The sequence below is a fragment of the Rissa tridactyla genome, chromosome 2 (genome assembly GCF_028500815.1).
Source record: "Rissa tridactyla isolate bRisTri1 chromosome 2, bRisTri1.patW.cur.20221130, whole genome shotgun sequence".
Lineage (NCBI taxonomy): Eukaryota > Metazoa > Chordata > Aves > Charadriiformes > Laridae > Rissa > Rissa tridactyla.
This window is the reverse complement of record NC_071467.1, coordinates 157,357,745-157,379,179: the sequence shown is the minus strand read 5'-3', so window position 1 is coordinate 157,379,179 and position 21,435 is coordinate 157,357,745. Positions and strand designations below refer to the sequence as shown.

The following is a 21,435-nucleotide window of genomic DNA, read 5'->3' as shown; positions in this document are numbered from 1 at the left end:
TTGAGATTTTGCTGTTCCATGCAACCCGGAAAAAGAACAATGAATATACCTCAAAAATGGCTGAATATTGGATAGAACTCTAGAGGATATGATTCAAAGCTCATGAGGGTACGAGATGTAATGCCTACAGCTTTTGAAATACCTCTGGTATTCAACGATTTGGAAGAATATAAGGTAAAGTGAAAAAGAGAATGACAGATCTCATGAAAGGAGAGGGAATTTTGAACCCTCCCACAAACACATGCCCTCAGAGGGAATATGTTTATTCATCTGCTTGTGAAAACCAGAAAGATTATCTGAGCAAGGATGCTTACACTCCCCAGAAGGAGGAGCCATAGGACACACCTCAATCGTCAAAATTTACTGAACCGAGGAAAACCCTGAATTTGAACTTTGGGATCTGTTATGAATTCTGTCTATTTACAGAGGAAGGAAAGGTGAAATAGGACTTGATTTTGGTTCTTTGAACTGCAAAACTCATTTTGGTTAAGCTTTAAATAAATGTTGATTTAATATTTCAATGCATCAACATCAATACGCCTATGCTGTGATATTGAATTGTATCTACACAAGACACAAACCAAGTCTTATATTTCATAAGTGTGTTTTTGCACATAAACCTGATATTCTGAGATGGAATGCTTATTTTGTTAAAATACTGGTACTCTACCTCTTTATCAGTTCTCGCACTGGTTTCACGCGCTCCGTCGTCTGTAAGATATGAAAAGCACAAATACATAGTTATGAAGGAAAAAAATCATATATGAAACAAGCACCACTTATAGACTGCTCTGTAGTGGTGGCCTTTTCATGCAATTTAAACATTAAGACATCAAAGCTGAAAGGACAGGGTAAAGAGCACTGTATAATACAGTATTGTTATTCTAACCCCACTTCGATAGCAAATTAATGCAAGATCAATAGACAGAGTACCTCAAGAGCCAATGTAATAGTGTTATTTTGCTAATTAAGTGTCCAATCTTCATATCAGTTTATCAATATCTACAAAAAAACCCAATAAAATAGTTCTAACTGGCTGAATGGACATTCACATTAAAAAGAAAGGAAATATATACATCCCTCATACACATTGTGGTGGAAGAAAAAGACATTTCTATAGATATCATCTAGCAAAACCATGTTACAGTTTAACTACAGTGATGATACGCAGTCACACCATTAACCTCAGTCAAATAACATTGGCTTTTTGGTTTATGAACTGAGTCTTATTCATCTCTCCCAGCATGATTCAAGACAAACTCTCAAGTCTGCTCATTTTAATCTACACGAAGAATTGGCAATTAAAATAGCCAGAATATCCCTAATGAGTAAGGATTTCAATATATCACCATGAAAAACAAAAAAAGACAGTAAGTTAAAACCACTGTTCGTCACTTATACCATATATCATTTTTTTGGTGTCTTAGATATCATAACATTCCTAAAATAAAGAATAGGTAAGCGGCAACTTATGTCCCACTGTAGTATTGACTCATTAATGGCAATTACTGTAGATCCTGAATCTACATCACCAGGAAAATATGTGTCCAGACAGAAGCAAATAACCATAACAACTCTTTTATTTCCCTAAGCAGGAAAGGGAATGAGTAGTTTTCTACCTGTGCCCATCTAAGACTTTCTTCTGCATGTAATTGTGGTACATTAAAGAATGATAATCTGTAAAACAAAATTTTTTCACCACATATTTCAAAATACATTACTGAAATATAATACTTTTTCATTATAATTTTGCTTACATATCTTATTTTCAAGAAAGGGAAATTAGACCACACAGTATAAAGCAATTTGTATTTCAATATAATTGGGTGCGTAGGTTTATCTTGTTTGTGAAGCTGTAAAAAGAAAACAGCAAAACTAAAATTCTGCGGCCTTTAGGGAAAAATACAGAAACTTTCCCTCCTGTCCTCTTTAAAACTGATTTTAAAAAGTCTAGCACTACTATAACACAGTAAAGGGAAATTAGGGTAGCTATCTTTTGCTGTATTTAACTCTTAGAATTAATACCTGGTTTGTTAACACTGTTTTCCGTTAATCCAGTCTGAATCTCTGCCCTTCCTTGAGCACCTCCTTTCTTCATTTGCCCTTCTGTTTGGTCTTTAATTTTTCCAGCACCCTCCTCCATTTCTTCCTGAATGCCAACGGTTTGAATTGCATTGGCGATAGTGTCAGCGATCTCATCCAGTTCTGTTGAGCTGAGATTCTCCACATTCACCTGGTGTTTCTCTAGGTCCTTCAATACATCTTTAATAAGTGTCTCTGGATCACAAAACAACATAAACACAAGATTTAGCTGCATACATGAAGCTCATCTGCTTGGATCAGTATGTATCTTTCATGTTTCCTAAAAGAAAACTTTTCCTTCATGGAGAGCATCTTCTTTTCCAAAAGAGCACATACACATTCTTGCTGCCATCTTTACAAAACACAGTCTTATAAAAGGATGTTAGAGTTTATGACAAGATGAACCCGTGCCAGGCACTGGGGAATGTATGTCACTACAACCCAGCAAGCTGTCCTAGAGAGAGAGGTATAAAATTGTCACTTTTTCTTTACAAGAAAAGTATTGTTCCCTAGCCTAAACCGATCCAAAATACTCAAGACAAGTGTTAAGGTAGCTTAACTTTTTTTTAGCTGCGTTAAGATAGTGCAAACAACACTACTTCTTATTAGAGATCAGTTTCTTTGGTGATTTGCTTTTGCAAGGTAAGTAGCTATATAGAGTTCTGGAAAAAAACCCAAACAGATATTTTGCCTCTCAATCAAAAAGCTCCTCTTCAATTAGAAGCCGATATGGATATATCTCCATTACGTACATGGATACATAATGGACAAACCTTGTAAATTGTATCTATTTCTCTTGGAATATATATATTTTGTCAAAATAACTTGACAGAAAAACCTAAATTATTGAAGCAGAGCTAATAAAGTCAGCAAGGAAAAGACAGAATATATGTCAGCTTCAAATCAAAACTAAATCTTTTCAACTAAATATATAAAGACACATTGCAAGGCACAATTCAGTAGGAAAAAGTGTGCTTGCAAAACTGTTTGATTACCTGACACCAGTGCATCTACAAAAGAATGAAAACTGTGATGACTTCAGTGATTTTCTTTTTCAAGAGTTTTTGCCATTTATCCATTGATAAGGAGAACCCATGACATGCAGTAGCTAACAATCTATGAATGAGGTGTTAAAGGTTTTTGCAATCATCTGGAATAATATTCACAAATGTTCATAATAATTTTTAGAACAGATCAAGAATCCACCTCGCATTTTTAAGCCCCTTGGAAATGTGGAATGGCCTTAGAAAACATCTATGTCAAGAATTAAAGGCTTCTAAGTCAGACAAACATCATTCATTAACACTTAGTTTTAGGCAAAAGAAGAGAGAACATGAGCAAAACAGCCAGCTGATTAGAGCCTTGAACGTGAGATTCTCACAATCCAGATGACTTTCCTAACTATTAAATGATACTGACTGCTTTAGGATCACTTGTTCACTTTCCTACAATATTTTTGAAACATTTTTGAATTATTCAACTTCGGAACAGAAACTACATTTCTTTTTCCCCAGCTTTCTAGCCATAACCAGTCAAGAAGAATGTCATTCAGTTACTGTGATTTTCAAGGTGATAAGAAACATCTTACCAAGAAATTGGATTTATGAAAAAAATTCAAACACACTTACATGCCTAGTAGCACTATTTTTTCAAAATTTGAACTCTCAGATTCTTAAGTTGACTCTGTGCTAATGTTACGTAGAACCCTGAAAGTTTATCTATTTTCTGAAAATAGGAACAAGATTCTTAAAATAATTCAAGAGAATGGTTAGAAATATTATGAAGTTTTTAACAAAATGCATAGAGAGGAGTTTCAAGCAAATTCCAGCAAGTGGAACAGCATAAAAGCAATTTTGTCGTTGAGTAAAAGTTGTTCAACATTGATCATTCATTTATGACAAAAAAGCTAGGTCAATGTCATGAATTCAGCGGCAGATTCAAAACAAACTACCCCAAAATTCTGATTTGAAAAATCAGCAACCTTAGGCTTCCAATCTGAAAGCAGGTTTTGAGCCCCAGAAAAATAATTTGCATCTGCATTCGCCCGTTAAATTTTATTTAAGTCAGTTACTGGCCATTACAACAATATTTGAAGAAAAATGTTCAAAGATAATTGTATTTCAGGACATATATAATTAAAAGAGCTCTATTAATGTAGCACTATTTGATTTTTGTTTTTTTCAGTTGTTTCACAGCCAGCTGTCAAGACCAACTACTGACCTACTCAACAACACGCAGTCAATATACCCTTGTCATTTCCATTCCATTTCATTTTTTCCAAACTAACTTTTCTCTGTACCTATTATCTTAGCCAAGTCTTATCTCCCCAGTCCACTTCCACATGTTCATAGCAATAACAAAGCACTCTCAATCTCAAACAAAATGGAAATTGGGCGGTGGCATAGGAAATTACACAAGAAAATGAATGGCCACAGGCCCTACTCCAGGTAATGCTAACAGCCTCACTGCAGGTCCTCCTGGTTCATTAAACAAGGCTGTTCTAGACGAGCCTCCTGCTCCTCTGATGCTGCTATTCCTGCCCTTGATAATGCCACCTGGGCACCATTGAGCAAACAAACTCCTAAATACTTGCATCAACGTGAGTAAAACTTAGGTATTATATACTACCCTTAGTAAAGAACTACAAGTGTGACTTAGAATGTCAAGGAACAAAGGCGATAATCAAAGGCAGTAAGTTTGAGGAACATCATGTTTTCAGTATACTAGGAAGAATAGTCACCAGAATGCCTGTAACAGCCTGGTGAAATGGAGGTCTACATAAGGAGTCTTGCTAACTTCATGAGGTTCCTGATATGATGTTAACACACGTCCATGTGAAATATGGATGTTTCCACTTCTCGTCATGGCACTTGTCCGTGTTTGTATATCATTTCGTATTATTGGATGAGGCTGATACAGAAATAAATATCAGTGCATCTGTTTACAAACACCTTTGGGTAATTTAAGGAAATTATGATGAATTTATTAAAACCAGAAAGTACGGCTGGAGAATAACCAAAAAGAAGATGGATACTGCAATGGCGCACTGCTTAAGCAGCACATGTACTCAAAACATGCATGTACCTGAGCACAGCTCATACTCTCCCACTGACCCCTTCTAAATAGAATCGGCAACGCTCAGCCATGTTTCACAGGGCTTGAATGGCACAAAAGCTTTCTCCATTAGCTCCAGCTTCCAAACTGAAGAAGACAAGTTGCCTTTCATAGTTGCCTTAGAACCAGAGTGAGAGTAAAGACACATATATCTTAGATAATGTGATTTTTAACATCAGCTTCACCAGCAGAATTTCCTTAGTAGGTAACAAGAGCAGCTTAGCAAGGGAAAACAGCTTTTCATTGTACCGCGCACAAATGAAGCTCCATACTCTGTTGACACAACTGCCAAAGCCAACTTGCCTGACAACTGAATGGTATGGCAGCAGTAACTTTGCCAGCAGTCCCACAAGGGGGTCTGTTCTCTTCTACCCCATCACCCAGTTGACCATGTATTAGCTGTCCTCAGCAGCTGAGTGCCTCACAGACTGGTGACCACAGCCTTGCAAGGCAGTGGACGTACAAAAATATCTTTGCTCTATAAGCACGGAAGTTTGTTATTTTTTGAAAAAAATTACATCTGAATTACTAATTCTGTGACCTTTACCAAGCAATGGAGAAATGTATTCTGTAATATTTAACACACCAAAAATGCGTAGACTAGAACAAATCACTTAAAACTGAGCCAAATTCTAAATACAGCTAGTGCAGAAGACAGATTAATGATTCCACTATTGCACAGTGACTACAAAGGCAGTACCCACGCACATCATGCTACTCCTAGAGGTAACAGTTTCCAAATCTGATAGCAAAAGGCCTCCACATTTCCTTCTCTTGTATTTCTCCCTCAGGGTGCCTTGTTAGATAATTTACCTGCCACTGTTTTGCAGCAATTCTTAGCGCTAATCTGGTCAGTACCTTCTGGATTGTTCTCTCAGTCAAGTTCCTTTGTCTAATCCTCTGCCAGATGCAGCAGAGAACCGAGCCCATCCGACTGCCCCACGCGCTTTCCAGTTTTTGAACAGTTCTGTGGTTTAGAGAGTGCAAGAGAGAAACCCCCTACAAGTGTACAAAAGTCCTGAAGCATCAGAGAGATTGGAGAAAGGTTAAAAGCAGAAAGAGATGGGGCGGTCAGCTGGCAAATCTGAATCCGAACCATCATCATGGCAATGGAGAGCACTTTAAACAACAAATACACTGGGGTCTGTCCTCGCTACTTCCTTATGAGACTACTAACTGGCTCACAAATACAAAGGAAACCATGTTATTTCCTACTGAAATGTTTAATAATTTTATGTTTATGCAACATTTAAAAGCTAATGCAATGGTAGAAGTTCCTACTGGGCACATTATGTATGTGAAGTCAAAGCAGTACAACGCAATGAATTGTGAAACATGTTATTCCCTCTAAGTGTTAAGCATTTTTTTCCCGGTTGGCTCCTACCAGGAAAGGTGAAGTGGAACAGCTGGAGGATAATGAAACCAGCATGTGCCTAGTTTGTTTTGAGTCTAGCAACAAAATTGTCTAACCTGTGCAAGAGACTTACAGTGCCACCTGGACTTGATTTTACATTATAGTTCGTTCCTTGAAACCTATTATCTCTGGGCACCATACCAAGAATGCTTTCACTTCTGAGCATCCTTTAGATTGCAAGCATTACCTTTCCTCTGCTGCAACTTTGACATTTCTGTGTGTTCTATTTTGTTCTATCCAACAAAACAAATCAAAGAACGTTAAACTTTATGGATGACAATAACTACAGAAGGGATTCAAAGGAACCCTCTTACATATTACCAAAACCCATTGGGGTAGTGGTGACTACAGTGTAACAGATGTAACTGCCTGGCAATGGCTGAGGATCAATTATTTCATTTTTCAGGCATTCTAAACCACTGGAATAACATCAATAGCTAGGTTAGTTTAGAGAAAAAACAAAGTGAATGAGAATTATTTTCTAAACTCTACCTGATCCCCGGCCGTGACGAGAAGACCCATCTTGTCTTACAAAGCAGCACTTAAAATATATCACAGTATCCCATGAGATGTTATACTCCAACTTCATTTAAATATTTGTCAAATTACCACACAAAAAAGAAATCAGGATCTGGTCATAGTTAAGCAGCATCAGCAATAAATATGAAAAAACAGCAAATGGGTTGTTTCATATAGAATGCCTATCTGCAACCTCACCTTCTTGTATTACTCTGTGTCCATCTGTCCCCATAACTGACAGACTCCTCCCCTCTCTGTGTTCTGTGCCAGAATTTGTTTCAGTGTTAATTTTTGTGTTTAACTTTGATTTTACTTGAAACTGTAGTTTGTCTTTGAATTTCTAGTTAAATACAGAGAAATGGAATAAAACCAGGCATTTCTGTATTACCTATACATGGTGTGGGATGCATGCATAAAAGCAGATTTGACAGCAAAGATATGCCCATAATTACGTGTTGTTTGTAAAGTGCTTTGCAAATATAACAAGTTACATAAATGCTACGTCTTACTGAGTGCCATATATTTCTACATGCATATGGAAGGTGGGTTGAAGAATGTGGGTAGATATTTGCAGGGAAAGAGTAGTTAGAACAGTGAACATTGTTATTGTGAGTATTATGGTAGATATAAATATGCCAATAGAAGGAGATTTATCAGAATGTCTATTTTTTTTTTTTTTTCTCAAAAATGCTCAGTGAACATGAGGGAAACTTCAGATAAGTTAAAATAAGTAATTATTGACTTTACCATCCACTACACTCAGTGGGTCCTTGGGATCATCCTGGGAAGCAGATTTATGATTCAGATTCAGCATTTCAGGGGTTGGGCCCAGCACTGCAGATGCAGGTTTTGCCTGGAACAGCTTCTTCATTTTAAAATCTTCTCCTTTTCCTTTGGTAAAAGTTCCATCAAAAGGACTGACTTGCGAAGAGTAGAATCTATCGGCGTAAATGTGAGACCCTTTAGTCCTGCTGTGAGAGCTTTTATCATTGCTTTGTGCTGACAAGTTCGGGGTGATGTACGTATGCAGAGCAGCCATCAGAGTTTGTTGGTCAAGCCCCATTTCTGACTCTGGCGAGAATTTGTCTGGCTGAGGCTGGGTGAAGGTCCTCCCACGGAGATTTTCAGCATGCTGTTGGTGGGATGTTGACGCATGGGCCAAAGGAGGTGCTTTTTCTTTGGGTTTTTGCATCACATAGTACCTGATGGGATCATTGTAGATGTAGCTCTAGAGAGAACAGAGGGTGGAAAAATGACTGGGTCATTATTGCTTTGTAATGATAATTGTTATGCAGGAACAACAGGCATAACCCTTAGCATTTTACCAACCAGGAAAACAGTATTTAGAATCCATAATGCGCATGAAGATTACGAACCTCAAACTGGTATGTTTGCTTTAGAGGCACTATCGCTTTGGTACAAATTTTGTAAAACAGCTTATTAAATTACTAAAAAGCAAGATAAAGAGATTAGAGAATGATAAAACTAAAACTTGATGTTAACTCTGCATGCACTACTTGTATTCACTTAGACAAAGAAAATTCAGTAAAGCCTCTTTCCCTTTGGTTTTTACTAGACTTGTGACAATAACTTATTTTTCAGATTACTTACCAAAAACTAACAGGTCAAATAAAAAATGTCATTTTTTAAAGAATATAAAAAAGTGAAACAATTTGTTTGTATATATAAAATAGTTTGTTCTACTTTAAATTAAAATTTTTTTTTCACTAAATTAAATCGCTAAACAATATGTCCTCTGACAGTATAAAGAAATATAAAACCCGCCTTTAAGTTGGTTTTTAATTCGTTTATTTCAGCTAAAAGAACTCAGCAAATTAAACAAGAATGTAAAACATGTTTCAGTCAAGCTAAAACCATGATTTCGTTGAAAAAGTGCAGGGAAGAAAGTGGAAAGGTGGGCTGGCACTAGAGTTCCCTATTTTCAGTTTCAGATTTTTAAGGATGCACCCGATAGGAACCTAGCATTGCAAGACAACATCTATTGTTTACATTGCCCTTTTTTGTTGTTGAAAGTGATGATGAAATTTAGTTTTCAGGACAAATTCTAAATTCCCTTTAAACATTTTAAGCCTCTATCCAGCACATGAAACAATAAACTCATTAATTAGTATTACATAGAATCATAGAATCATAGAATTGCTGAGGTTGGAAGGGACCTTTAAGATCATCAAGTCCAACCTTTAACCTACCCTGACAAAAGCCACTTCTAAACCATGTCCCTAAGTGCCCCATCTACCCTTTTTTTAAACACCTCCAGGGATGGTGAATCCATCACCTCCCTGGGCAGCCTATTCCAATGTTTAATAACCCTTTCAGTGAAAAAATGTTTCCTAATAGCGAATCTAAACCTCCCCTGACATAACTTGAACCCGTTTCCTCTCGTCCTATCACTTGTCACCAGGGAGAAGAGGTCAGCCCCCATCTCTCTACAACCTCCTTTCAGGTAGTTGTAGAGGATGATAAGGTCTCCCCTCAGCCTCCTCTTCTCCAGGCTAAACAACCCCCAGCTCCCTCAGTCGTTCTTCATAAGGTTTGTCCTCCAGACCCCTCACCAGCTTTGTAGCCCTTCTCTGGACATGCTCCAACACCTCAATGTCCTTCTTGTAGTGAGGGGCCCAAAACTGAACGCAGTACTCGAGGTGGGGCCTCACCAGTGCCGAGTACAGGGGGATGATCACTTCCCTAGTCCGGCTCACCACACTATTCCTGATACAGGCCAGGATGCTGTTGGCCGCCTTGGCCACCTGGGCACACTGCTGGCTCATATTCAGCCGGCTGTCAACCAACACCCCCAGGTCCTTTTCTGCCGGGCTGCTTTCGAGCCACTCTGCCCCAATCCTGTAGCGCTGCATGGGGTTGTTGTGACCCAAGTGCAGGACCCGGCACTTGGCCTTGTTGAACCTCAGTACATGTACTATAATTTCATCCTAGAGATGTTTTTGTTACGATCACAACCTGAAGGCAGGAATTTTTGTTTTTAATAAAGCCCTTCTGCCCTCCTAAATAATTTTCCTTCACTCCTTGCAAAATATAAATATGAACTGGGAGAATTGTTTATATTCAGAATTATTCCAATTAGATTCTTTGTTTATAATTCCTTCAGGACACTTTGCTGAAGTTGCATCCCATCCTGTATGCATGTTGAAGAATGGCTCCTGCTTCTCAGCTGTGGTTTCTTGGTTAAATTGGCATAGGAACTACATTACAACATGGGAAACTTAGGACGGGGATTATTTCAGCTCTCACTGTTGTGTCTTGTAGTGTATCACTGGTGTCCCTATGCACTGATAGTATAATAGCTTAGGACAGAAAGAGCTGCAAAATATAGAGCTCAGAGACTCTACAACCCAGAGGAGAGCAATTAGTAGAATTCGGCCAGAAAAATAATTATTTATATATTTCCTAATGGACTTTGTAAAGGCAAAATAAGTAAAGTTGATAAACCATTCCAGAAATGAATAAAAACTTTTAGATTTTATCTAGTTCTTTATTTATGGACAATAATTTTGCTCTCCGTCTGAACAATTTTATTTGTTCTGATAGCAGTCAGTTGACTTTATAATATATATTCATAACCCTTGTTTTCCAAGAGGGTTATCCTCCCCCTGAGGAAAGACTGAAGGGTTTCATTCCGTGATTTCATATCATGATTTGTAGATTTATGGCTTATGCAACTTTATTACAGAAAAAAGGCACTTTGGGGTCTTTGGCTTGTGATCCACCAACACAAGGCTTTTCACTTCTGCAGGTGGTCTTTAACATAGAAACGTGTTTTGTTAATGTCAAGAAATTGGGCTAGAGTAAGACAGTGTCAAAGAATATAGAGCTAGAGATCAAGCAGCTTTGTGTATGAAATATTTTAATGTCCCCTGGGAACTGTATCAAACAACAGCCACGTAGCTCCGGTTCAGTGCACCAGCTGCAGGGTATGCATTGCTCTGATCAACACCAAGAGGGAAGCCAGTTGTCAAAATGCAAGTTGAATGCTGTTTACATACTTAATAGCAAATCCTAGATGTGAAAAACTACTACTTGTACGTATTTATCTCTCAATTTCAACCGGTCTTTGCATGGGGTAATTAACCCTTTGATGACGCTCACTCCCTAGAAGGAACTGCAGAGGATGACACAAAGCGGACCCAGACACACCAAGTAGTTTGCAGAGAATTCACATACACTGCCAGCTCCCTTTCCCACCCACATACCTTGCCACCTTTTGGAGGACTTCCTGGGGACAAGGGAAGGAAGAACAGGGAGCTGGGAAAGGGAGAAACATGATAGGAGGGAAGAGGACATTCCCTGTTCAGCCACGGAAAGATACTAAATTAGCTCAATCCAGTTTGTGCAACGATACCCTAATTTGGGTCTTTGTCCTATATCCAGCTGCCTCTTTTGCCTCTAAAGCTTTACTAATAAATCAAATTTTAGGGGGAGCAAAACTGCTAGACGCTCTCAAACCACTTGTGAAAGAATAGGGTCAGGAGATGTGGGCTGGCTTTTGATGAGCTATTTAACAAGTCCAAATATCCTTTAACATTAACAGATGTGTCATTTCCTGCTCTTGCGGACAACAAGTACACAAAGAAAGAAAACACAACAAAATTACCAAGTGATTGTACACAAATGGGACATAAGCAAGTGTCAGTCCCGGGCTCAGATCTGCACCTCTATCAAGAAGGGGCAGCCTCTCAGCAGCTTGACAGGTCACACTTCGGGTACTAAAGGATGAAATATTAAAAGTTCTAATTAAAGTACGGCACCGACAGCTCAGCTGTCTTCACAGTGCACTCAGATACCAGCCCATCTGATGTAGCTTAGTCCGACTTAATTAAAGGGCTCTCGCAGCTGTACGGCATGGCAATCCTCGACTTGCAAGAGAAAAATCCCCTTCCTCAGCCCTCCTGCCTCATCTCAAACAAAACACAGCACCAAAAATGTATGCGCCAACCGAAATATGCAAGGTGAAATCCAAGTAAAATTGCAGCACGGATAAATACAGCCCTAGACTATGGGTTTGTGCTAAGCGGCATGAGAAAAAAAAACCCAGATATTTTTTACAGAAAAAGATGGGAGAAAAATATCTGTTATACGTAGTTTAGAATCCAGTGACAATTTACATCTTAAGTTATGAATAACAATTGCAGAGCACTGCGATAATCTTATTTGAAGTGTTTTTGCAATCTAACCTCCTGAACATTGTTAGTTTGACTTACTTCCAAGTTAAATGGCAGAATCCATGGTCAGTGAAAAAGAATCTGTAAATTCCCTTGTTAACGCCTTTGGGAGAAGCTGTTAACATCATGAAGAAGCAGAGGGAAACAGGGAGCAATAAAATTTTAGAAAGAAAATTAATTTCTAGATTGATTAAGCTGGATTTATACAAAGTCCTACCAGTAACTGCAAAGAAACTCAAAATGAAATGTGCGGAAATAAGAAAGGATACTCTAGTTACTATATAACTGGGTTATACTGGTTTGGGTTAGAATACAGGTCCCTATTACTATCAGGAATAATTTTATTTTGAATAGATAAGATACTGTTCAATTACCTCATGTCACTGATACAGCATCTTTAAAAAGTATTCAAATTGCTAAAGAACTGAGTTTAAAAAAAATCTTATTTCTCCATGTGCACAAGATTTTCCTCTTCTTCACCACCTTTCAAATAAGCCATCTCAATAATTCACACATTATCAAAAAAAACCCCATACTAACCTTTCTGAAGATGGAATCGTTAGGGCAATGTCTCGTATAGTTTATGTATGTAAGTAACTGACATTTTCTGTGTGGAAGTTCACAGAAGAGCACATCAAATTACACCCTACAGATGCTCTGTGCAATAGTCTATGGACTACACATTTTCTTCAAAGAATTAAAAAAGGGGGCAGGATTAGATACATACAACCGAAGCCGCAGATAAATGCTGTTCACTTTACCCACTAAGGGGTAGACAGATTTGAATATTTCGCCCAAGTGCAGAAAGAATGGAATTAAATTTATGACAAAATACTTCCTTTCTTGAGGACACATTTGCTAACTCTTGAAGGCAATAAATATAAAGAGCTAATAAAAATCCCTTAGGAATGCATAAAGAAGAAATCTTCCTCCATCAATTTAATTTAGCTTTTTTCTGTTTGATGCATTTTCAGATATTAATTCATGTTTGCTACCACCTAAATCTGGTTGGACCATGATTCCACCTACAGTACTTAATTTACTGTGCCTGTTTGAGACGGTGGCAGCACGCTCTCTAAAATTAGAAAAGAAAAACACAACAAACACTGGAACCAGGCCCTCCCTTACCAATGGTGAGATAAAATAAAAGTTTCTAAATGCTAGCAAAAATTAAATGATCTCATACTTTATCTCACTGTGTGGAGTGAAATAAGTTTAGTTTTTTCTGCCAGAAGCAGTCTAGATACTTTGTGAGCCACACACGCTTGCCTCGTGTAAACTCGCTGCATGGGAAATACACGTACCCGTGCGCTGCCCTCACCAAACAGGAGCACAGGTGGCACTGCCTGGTTGCTAGATCGGAGTGCGGGCTGTGAATCTGTACACCTCGATTTACCTTTACCTCGAGAGGAATCCAGCCAACAATGTGAACCTGAGGGCCAAACAGGTGTCGTGGAGTGGATTACAGTGCAAAATCCCCGGGATGGAGCTGAATAAGCAGTAGAGCTGGGGCCTTAGAGCATCACAGCTAAAGCAGCCAGACCTATGCTAACAAAGCTTTAATTCTTTCGGCTGGTGATCTGCTGTTCCCGCACAGTGCTGCGCTGTCAGGAGGATAGCCTCGCAGGCTTCCAGCTAGCTTCAAGCTAGCCAAAGGGGGCAATCCTGCTTTACAAGCCTCTGTGTGCCGTTGACATGATGTTACACACTCTGCACCAAATTCAGTGTTAGGTTTGTCTGAAAATAATAGGTAAAGTCAATGAAAAAATACACAATTGTCTGAGCAACAGTGGAGCAGAAGAGTTTTCTACCAACTGATAACAACCTTTTCACTTACTATGGACAAGGATATTATACCATGAAAGAAATCACTGCATTAAAAACAAGAACTTGGAAGATTAATTCAGAATCCAGAAACTGGTAAAGAGGCCAAACCAGTGACTCCTGCAGCGATGGGATAGCATCAGGACACAGTCTTTTGACAGATTCACAGGCCTAAGGCAACAGGCACCATGACAGTCATCTCATCTGACCTACTATTTCACTAATAATTTTCTGTAACTACCTCCTATTTTCTTTCTGAGAATTACACCATCTTTGAAACCATTTAAGAACTACACCAGAGAAGTAAAGATGGCAAAGATTGTTAATGAACACCCTGTAGCTTGCAGTGTCAAAAGCTTGACCAAGCAAAAGGGATCCTCAGAGTCTCCTTCGATCAAAACCAGTCATGACTTTGCTTCCTAATTCCAGTTGTGAATCTGCAGTGTAACAGGATTGTCTGGGATCTGACTGTATACCATTCAATAATCTACAGTGCTGGAATTTCAGTTGACAGAGATTTGATTGTGAGCAGTAAACAAAACAACCCTCCAAAACAAAAGAAAAAAGAGAGAGGATAAATACATAGGTTTCTTTCATGTATAAGTTACTATTTAAGAAATTAACTTTGAAATTTCAAATGTTCCCATCGATTCTTAGTTTCCTTTGGGATGCTGTTAGCTGCATGCCTACCCTTCAACCTTCTCCAACAGACTGTCCTGCATAAATAATTTTTATCATTAGCTGCCATTTCTTGTACTGCTGAGGAGCTCAATAGCTTTAGTCTTCATAGCTGACTGCTGGGTGTTCTCTCTGTTTCTGACAAATCTCCATCCTATGGGCTAAAACAAAGTTTCTAAAGCATTTCCTTTGGTGTAAAGGGAGTGCCGGATTGCCTTTCCTCATTCATCATTAGCTCATCACAAACAAATGGTAGTTTTACATATCAGGTTACACGATAACCTGGCTTGTCTCCACACATAAAGGAGCAGAGAAAAATGACAGGTGGATCAACCCCAATAACCTCATGAATGCCAAGGGGCCCCTGCCCCAAGTGCTCTCTGGGCTGTCACAGCGACCCCTCAGCCAGGAGTGCCACGCACCAGATGGGTCAGTGGGAGAAGCTCTCTGGATCACCCTGCAGATTGAAGGGGTTACTGCCTACAAGAGTGCCGCACTCATTATGGGATGCCAAGAAGAGCAACTTATCATCGTGCAAGGCATATTATGGGATTTTTAGAGAGAGGATCAGAGAGGGAGTGATCAAGGTGGATTGGGGAGCAACTGTGGTAAAACAGGGGGGAAAGGGAGTAAAAGAGACCAGTAAAGGCCAGTATGCTTGTCTGACCATGCCTTGTGTCTCATCACCACAGTCTGTCCCGACTTCTCAATAAACTCCATTTCTAACTATTATTTTGGGTGAGGAGGTCTCTATTCTGCATGCACGTGTGTGTGTGGTGGTCTGAGTGCCAACCACCAGAGTCCAACCATGGGTCCCATGATGCCTCTTGGCACCACCTGCTCCACCTGGCTACTGGCTACACACGAGGACGTGGAGCTGGACCAGCTTCACTTCTGTCAGGGTTCAGCAGCTCCCTAACATTACTAATAGGAACCAAGAAGTGACAGCCAGCCCCCAGTGGATGGTAGGAATCGTGCAGCATGGTGATCAGTGCTGATAAATACACCAGGATTTACCAGCTTCCCATGCCTGAGAACAGTTTGCTCATATGTCAATAAGTCTGTTACTTAAGGTTTCAGTGAATGATGTTTAAACACATTTTCTGTAGGCATATGCTGGTATATTGAGCTAACTCATTATCTAAAGATGATTTACATAGAAACACGAAGATCTTCATCTGCCAAAAGTTGAGCACATTATCACCAATTCAATATATTTATAACTCTAACATATGAATCTAGAGACTAGTTTTACCCAAAGAAATGCAAGTGAACAGAAATCTGCAGGATCCATGTCTATAACTTTGCTTTACAACCCCATTGAAAGCATCTAACCATTCCCTGGACAACGGCGAGAGGTAAGGCGAGGATTTTTCCCCTCATGAAAAACACCAGTTGTTTTACTGTCCTGAAATGTATACACCAGCACACTCACACAAAGGTTAGGTAAAATAAGTTCAATTTTTTGTGAACTCTACCCTCTCATCTGATAAGTATGATCTAAAAATAAATATGTAATATTCTTTAAAATTTGTACCAGCTCCACCATCTTCTATTTACTGAGCCCAGTGTAGTGAAGTACAGTGTGTAAATATTTGCAAGACAAATAGCAAACTTGCAGGAGAAATGGCAGAAACAAAAGCTCCCAATACATGGTATTTGGCAAAGAAAGAGTTGATTTCGAAAGGGCGGGGAGGGATGTGAAAAAGAAGCAAATCTTATTGTCCAGTCAGTATTTGAGATTTGAAAACTGTCAACCTATGTTTGGAATTTACCAGAAATTAATGAATTGGTCTTTTAAATAAGCCTCCAGGCCTACGCACATCATTTATAATATCATTTCTACAGCAATTATGTCTTCAAATCATTGTACAAATAATTAATATTTACAAGATTACAAATCTTTACAAGCTGTGTGATAAGGGAAATCATGGTTTCTCTGTTAAGATATGAAAATTCTGTCACTACATCGTACATAAACTGATAGGTTGTAGGTAAAGGCAGGTGTTAGGTCTAAGACTTGAAGAGCACAATACTGGCACTAGAACCTTCACTTGCCAAAATATTAAGCTCAAAAATAAAATCATGGATCACATTAGACTGCCAAACTGTGTGTTTATGCCACAAACAACCTCACTGTAATTGTACTAGGATTTGTAGCCATGATTCTGTTAGATCGTCAAATGTATGAGTACCAGTCCTCCCAGAAAAATATTGCTGTCCAGACCAGATTCACGCAGGATGGCAAACAGGACAGAATTTTCCACGTCTAATTTTATATATTTAAGTTAGCATGGGTGGATATCAACTTGGAAATTCCTTTTTTCTCTCCACTGATCATAAAAGGAGTTTATGCTGACTTGCACCAATGTAAACATCTGGTTTTGGTCAAAAGTGAATTCTGCTCCGTGCAAATGGGGTTTTGCTTTTTCTTTGTTTTTTGGGTTGGAGTTATTTTGTTGTTGTTGTGTTTCCATTTTTTGTAAGAGGACTTTAATGTTTCTATTTTACTGGAGAGCCATGGAGGGGAGAACGATCCCAAATACTAAATACTTGTCTGGGATTTGAGGCTTAACTTCTAGTCTACTGAAAAATTCTTGTACGACCTCGGGAAAGCTGTCTGTGAAACTGGGGTCCTAGTTCTTCCTTACTTTGTAATAGCTTTAGCTAAATAAATACATCAACGTTTGTAAGACGTCCAGATTTACTCTAATCATTGTTGTATAGATATGTCAACAGATGGGCAACTCTAGCTTCAAGGAGACACTCCTTTATCAGTTATTCCTAATATTTTTATGAAAGTACTTATACACAGGGCAAATTACATTTTTCTTACTTATACATAATCCCACATATATGACATATTAAATTTTACATTTATATAAGCAGACTTTAAATGTATACATTGCAGAAAGGTTTTTTGCTTTTTAGCAGTCAGCCATTAAATCAATTTTGGATGATCTTCGTTCAGTACTGTATTTTAATCAGTTTTAGATAAATAAGGGTACCGCTTTTTTGAATTAAAGCTCCAGATTAAAATAAGCAATGTCTGCGTAATTTCTTACTAGTTAATCACAGTAACAATTATTTGCAGATAAGTTCAGAGTACATCTTCGAGCCCTTGTGCACTCAGATTTTCTAAAATAAATAATAATCCTTTGAATAATTATCACCCATCCTAGTTCCTTCAGGAGATCAATTACAAAGCATCAAACAATTGATTTTCAACCCAGCAAAACTGAGTGCTCTTCCCGGAATGTGAAAGGGGAAAATGTGGGAAATGTGGGAATGTGAAAGGGAAAAACCATAGGTGGAAGGTTCCCTCTTGTACTGAGGACTGAAATATAGGCTTTACCAAGTGCTTTGTCTAACCTTCGTACCCTTCTAGATTCCAGCAAACTGACTCTGCCGCAACAGTTTTTACTTGCACTTTCTCCCCTTTCAGCTCCATTGTACTGCTGATCTAACAACCAGCCGTACCCCTCTGCCACTAACCACTCACTTTGTCTGTTTCTTTTTCCCTTCATGATTCTGGAAAGACCTTTAACTTCATTAGTGACTTCTTCCATGTAAAGATTCTGCTTTTTTTTTTCCAAAGTCTGCTTTAAAACTTATAAGAATACCTGAGACCCGGAGATTTCTGCAATCACAATATTTATACATAAAGTTTACCTAGAAAAGCAATGTAAGTAATGAAAACCCAAAGAAACTGAAACAGCAGAAAATGGATGAAACTCCCGGCGGACTCTGAGATAATTTTCTCTTCCTCCCTACAGTGCGTACAAGGGCCAGAATGGCATACCAGCCTGCAGAAGACCTTAGCAGCAAGCAGACCCCATGTCTGAACACCTGAGAGGTCACATCAGGAGGAAGGAATAAAAGCAATCCCATGATTCTTCTAGCCATAAAAGCCTAAACCATAAACCAGAGACCCCTGCAACAAGAAATGCAGCAGTAGCACAAGTCCAGCAGGCAACTCCCTTACTCCTACAGCCCTAGAAAGTTTCCAAGAGGAGCCCATGGAGTGTCCAGTCCCAGAGTGGAGCAGCACACTTTTGCCAGCTTCAGGTATTAAAAACGTTAATCACTCAGGCTACTAGAAGGCATGAGAATGTGTGAAAATGATAGCTAGTTCAAGAAATAAACACATAGTTTCAGCTGAGTTATTTTCATTTTCTTTATGATTTTGGGATTTTTAAGTATATTTGGATCAAATTTCGAATCTTTTATCTTTCTGTGATTATCAAAAAATTATTCTCGGTGAGATGAAAGCAGTATAATTGAAATCTCCTGTAACTATTCAAATGCAGGCATTTGGACTTTTAAAAAAACCTATAATGTAAGATCATTCCTCACTGTCTTGGTGAAAAGTAGGCAACAGGAGTATTTGTTTCCACACTGATCATTTTTGCTGCCTCTCTTTTTTGCTCTGTTGTAAAGGCCGCTGTGGACATAGCTATTTTTTTCTTTTTCCATCTACTTTATTTAAAGATTTCCCACATGCCCTGCTATGCAAACGCTTACACAGAGCCCACCGGCAGGGCTGCCATCAGCAGCAAAGCAAGCAAGCTCTCCTTCTACAGCTGACTGGCTTTACTAATATCAGCTCTCTGCTGGCCCTTCGAAGCCAACAAAACTCTGCCGTTCTGTTTCTGTAGGAACGTCAACGGTGTACTGTTTTTTTCAGGGTTTTGGTCGGTTGTTTCTTTTTTCTGTAAGAGAGGGGTTTGCTCTAACTGGAGGGGAGAAGAGTGGGGGGATTCATACATGATTTGAAGCCTCAGTATGTAAGATAAACCGAGCTTTCTCGTTATGTGTATGCGCCTGGCTATATGTTATTATCCATACTAAGTCCAGGTTTGGTAGAAAGGAATAAAAAATACTGATAATGCATTTTGTGAATGGTAAAACCTTCGTTAAGGCCAAGTGGGGGAAAAAAAACCCAAACCAAAACCCCACTAGCTAATGCTTAAGTAACAAATGCCACCAAGTGCCCATTTTCTGAACAACTCTTTTCAACTGAACTAAAGCGAAACGTTCTTTACAACTGTAATCCTCAGGAAACAGCCCCACCAAATCTTCTGATTTACTGCTATTTATCCACTGACAAAGTCATTATCAACTGGTTAGATTATAGCCTGCAGTAGATACTCTCTAAATACTGAGAAAAAATTCTAAGTTAGTGATGAAGTTCAAGCACTTCAAAAATCACTCAGAGAGGCTCTTGTAATAAATGGTAGACATTAGAGAAATTTTCGTCCATTGCATGATTTAAGTTTAATACTGTTATTTCTGTCACTATTCTATCAAGCCTCAAGCTGACTGTTGTTTGAACAAGGGAAAAAGGAAAAGAGTTACCTGTCTTAGGTTTTGCTGTGTCTTATTTTACAACTTCATGCATAACTGTATGTCTGCTCTCTCCCCAACAATGCTGAAGCTCTGAATTTTTATTTTGACAATACACACAGAAAGTAGTACCAAACTGAAGACCAAAAGTTTGTAAACCAGTTTGATTAAAAATATGTAAGTTTACATAGTAAATAACACTTTTGGAATGTAACAAATATTTTAAATCCCCTTTGTCTTTTTTCTTCCTCCCTTTTATTCTTGGCCAGAGTCCTCTGATGACAGTTTTGGAACAAACCAGACTTCATTCAGGAAGTCTGCCTAGAAGCACTAAATTTCTGCAAGATTCAGCTATACTTCATAGCAGGTAAGGTATCAAAGCAACCAGAGTAGTGTTACATCTCCTGCTCCCCGACAGCAAGAAAGAAGTGACAGAGGTAAATATATACTTGAAAGAAAATTATTTTTACGAAGGGCAAAGGCCCAAAAGCTGCAATTCTAAGTCTAAGTAGGGTAAAGTATCTCTTTCTTATGGTTATTTTTAATCAGAAAATTACAAGAAAGTTAAAAAGATAAATTTGTTGCTACAATTATTTAATGTACATTATAATTTATCCATATATGAACACAAGGTAACACGATTTTGTTGAAGCATGCAATTAAACTGCATAAGATAGCCATTTTCAATTCCAAGTGGTATGACAATATCAAATGCAGCTCCTGCAGTTACTTTCCCTCCTATTCTTTTCAAAACACTAAATTCTACATTTTTCCTGCTTCCTGGATTAGCAAAAATCCTGTTTTCTCTTTTGCTAAAATGTTATTCCATTAATGACCCGATGAATCAAGATACAAACACAGTGCCCCTCTTCTTTCTTTTTAAATAATAGCAGGTGCATTTGATTTGCAGAGAACCGGGAAACGTCTCCAGGATCATTTAAAATTTACGATTGATTCTTAATTGTTAAGATAATTTTCCTTTTTTATTTTCTAACATTAAATTATAGGTAACCTGTCTGTCTCGCTGTCTGTTGTTTTAAAATGCTCCTTAGTAAATAGAAGTGTACAGTTTGCTCCTATACGTGCTTCATTTCCAGATTTTCTCCTCTTTATCCCACTCCCCCAGGCTTCAGAGTACCCATCTCCATGGCAACACTCGATAAGGTTGGTGGGTGGTGTTATCACAGCAGGCTTCCCCACAGAAGGTCTCAGCCATATGGATTATTTATGAACTTGCATGACAGCACCAGACCCACTGCAATA

General features: G+C 38.5%; 1 protein-coding gene across 1 annotated transcript in view; it reads right to left on the bottom strand.

The window, feature by feature from the left end:
- PTPRN2 (protein tyrosine phosphatase receptor type N2) overlaps positions 1–21,435 on the bottom strand; it is a 663,063-nt gene that overhangs the window by 398,774 nt on the left and 242,854 nt on the right. Inside the window, exons 9-11 of the mRNA XM_054190602.1 lie at positions 7,877–8,357; positions 2,026–2,277; positions 671–711 (exon numbers count right to left, since the gene is read on the bottom strand). Of these exons, the coding sequence (XP_054046577.1) occupies positions 671–711; positions 2,026–2,277; positions 7,877–8,357 (774 nt within the window). The remainder of the gene's footprint in view (positions 1–670; positions 712–2,025; positions 2,278–7,876; positions 8,358–21,435) is intronic.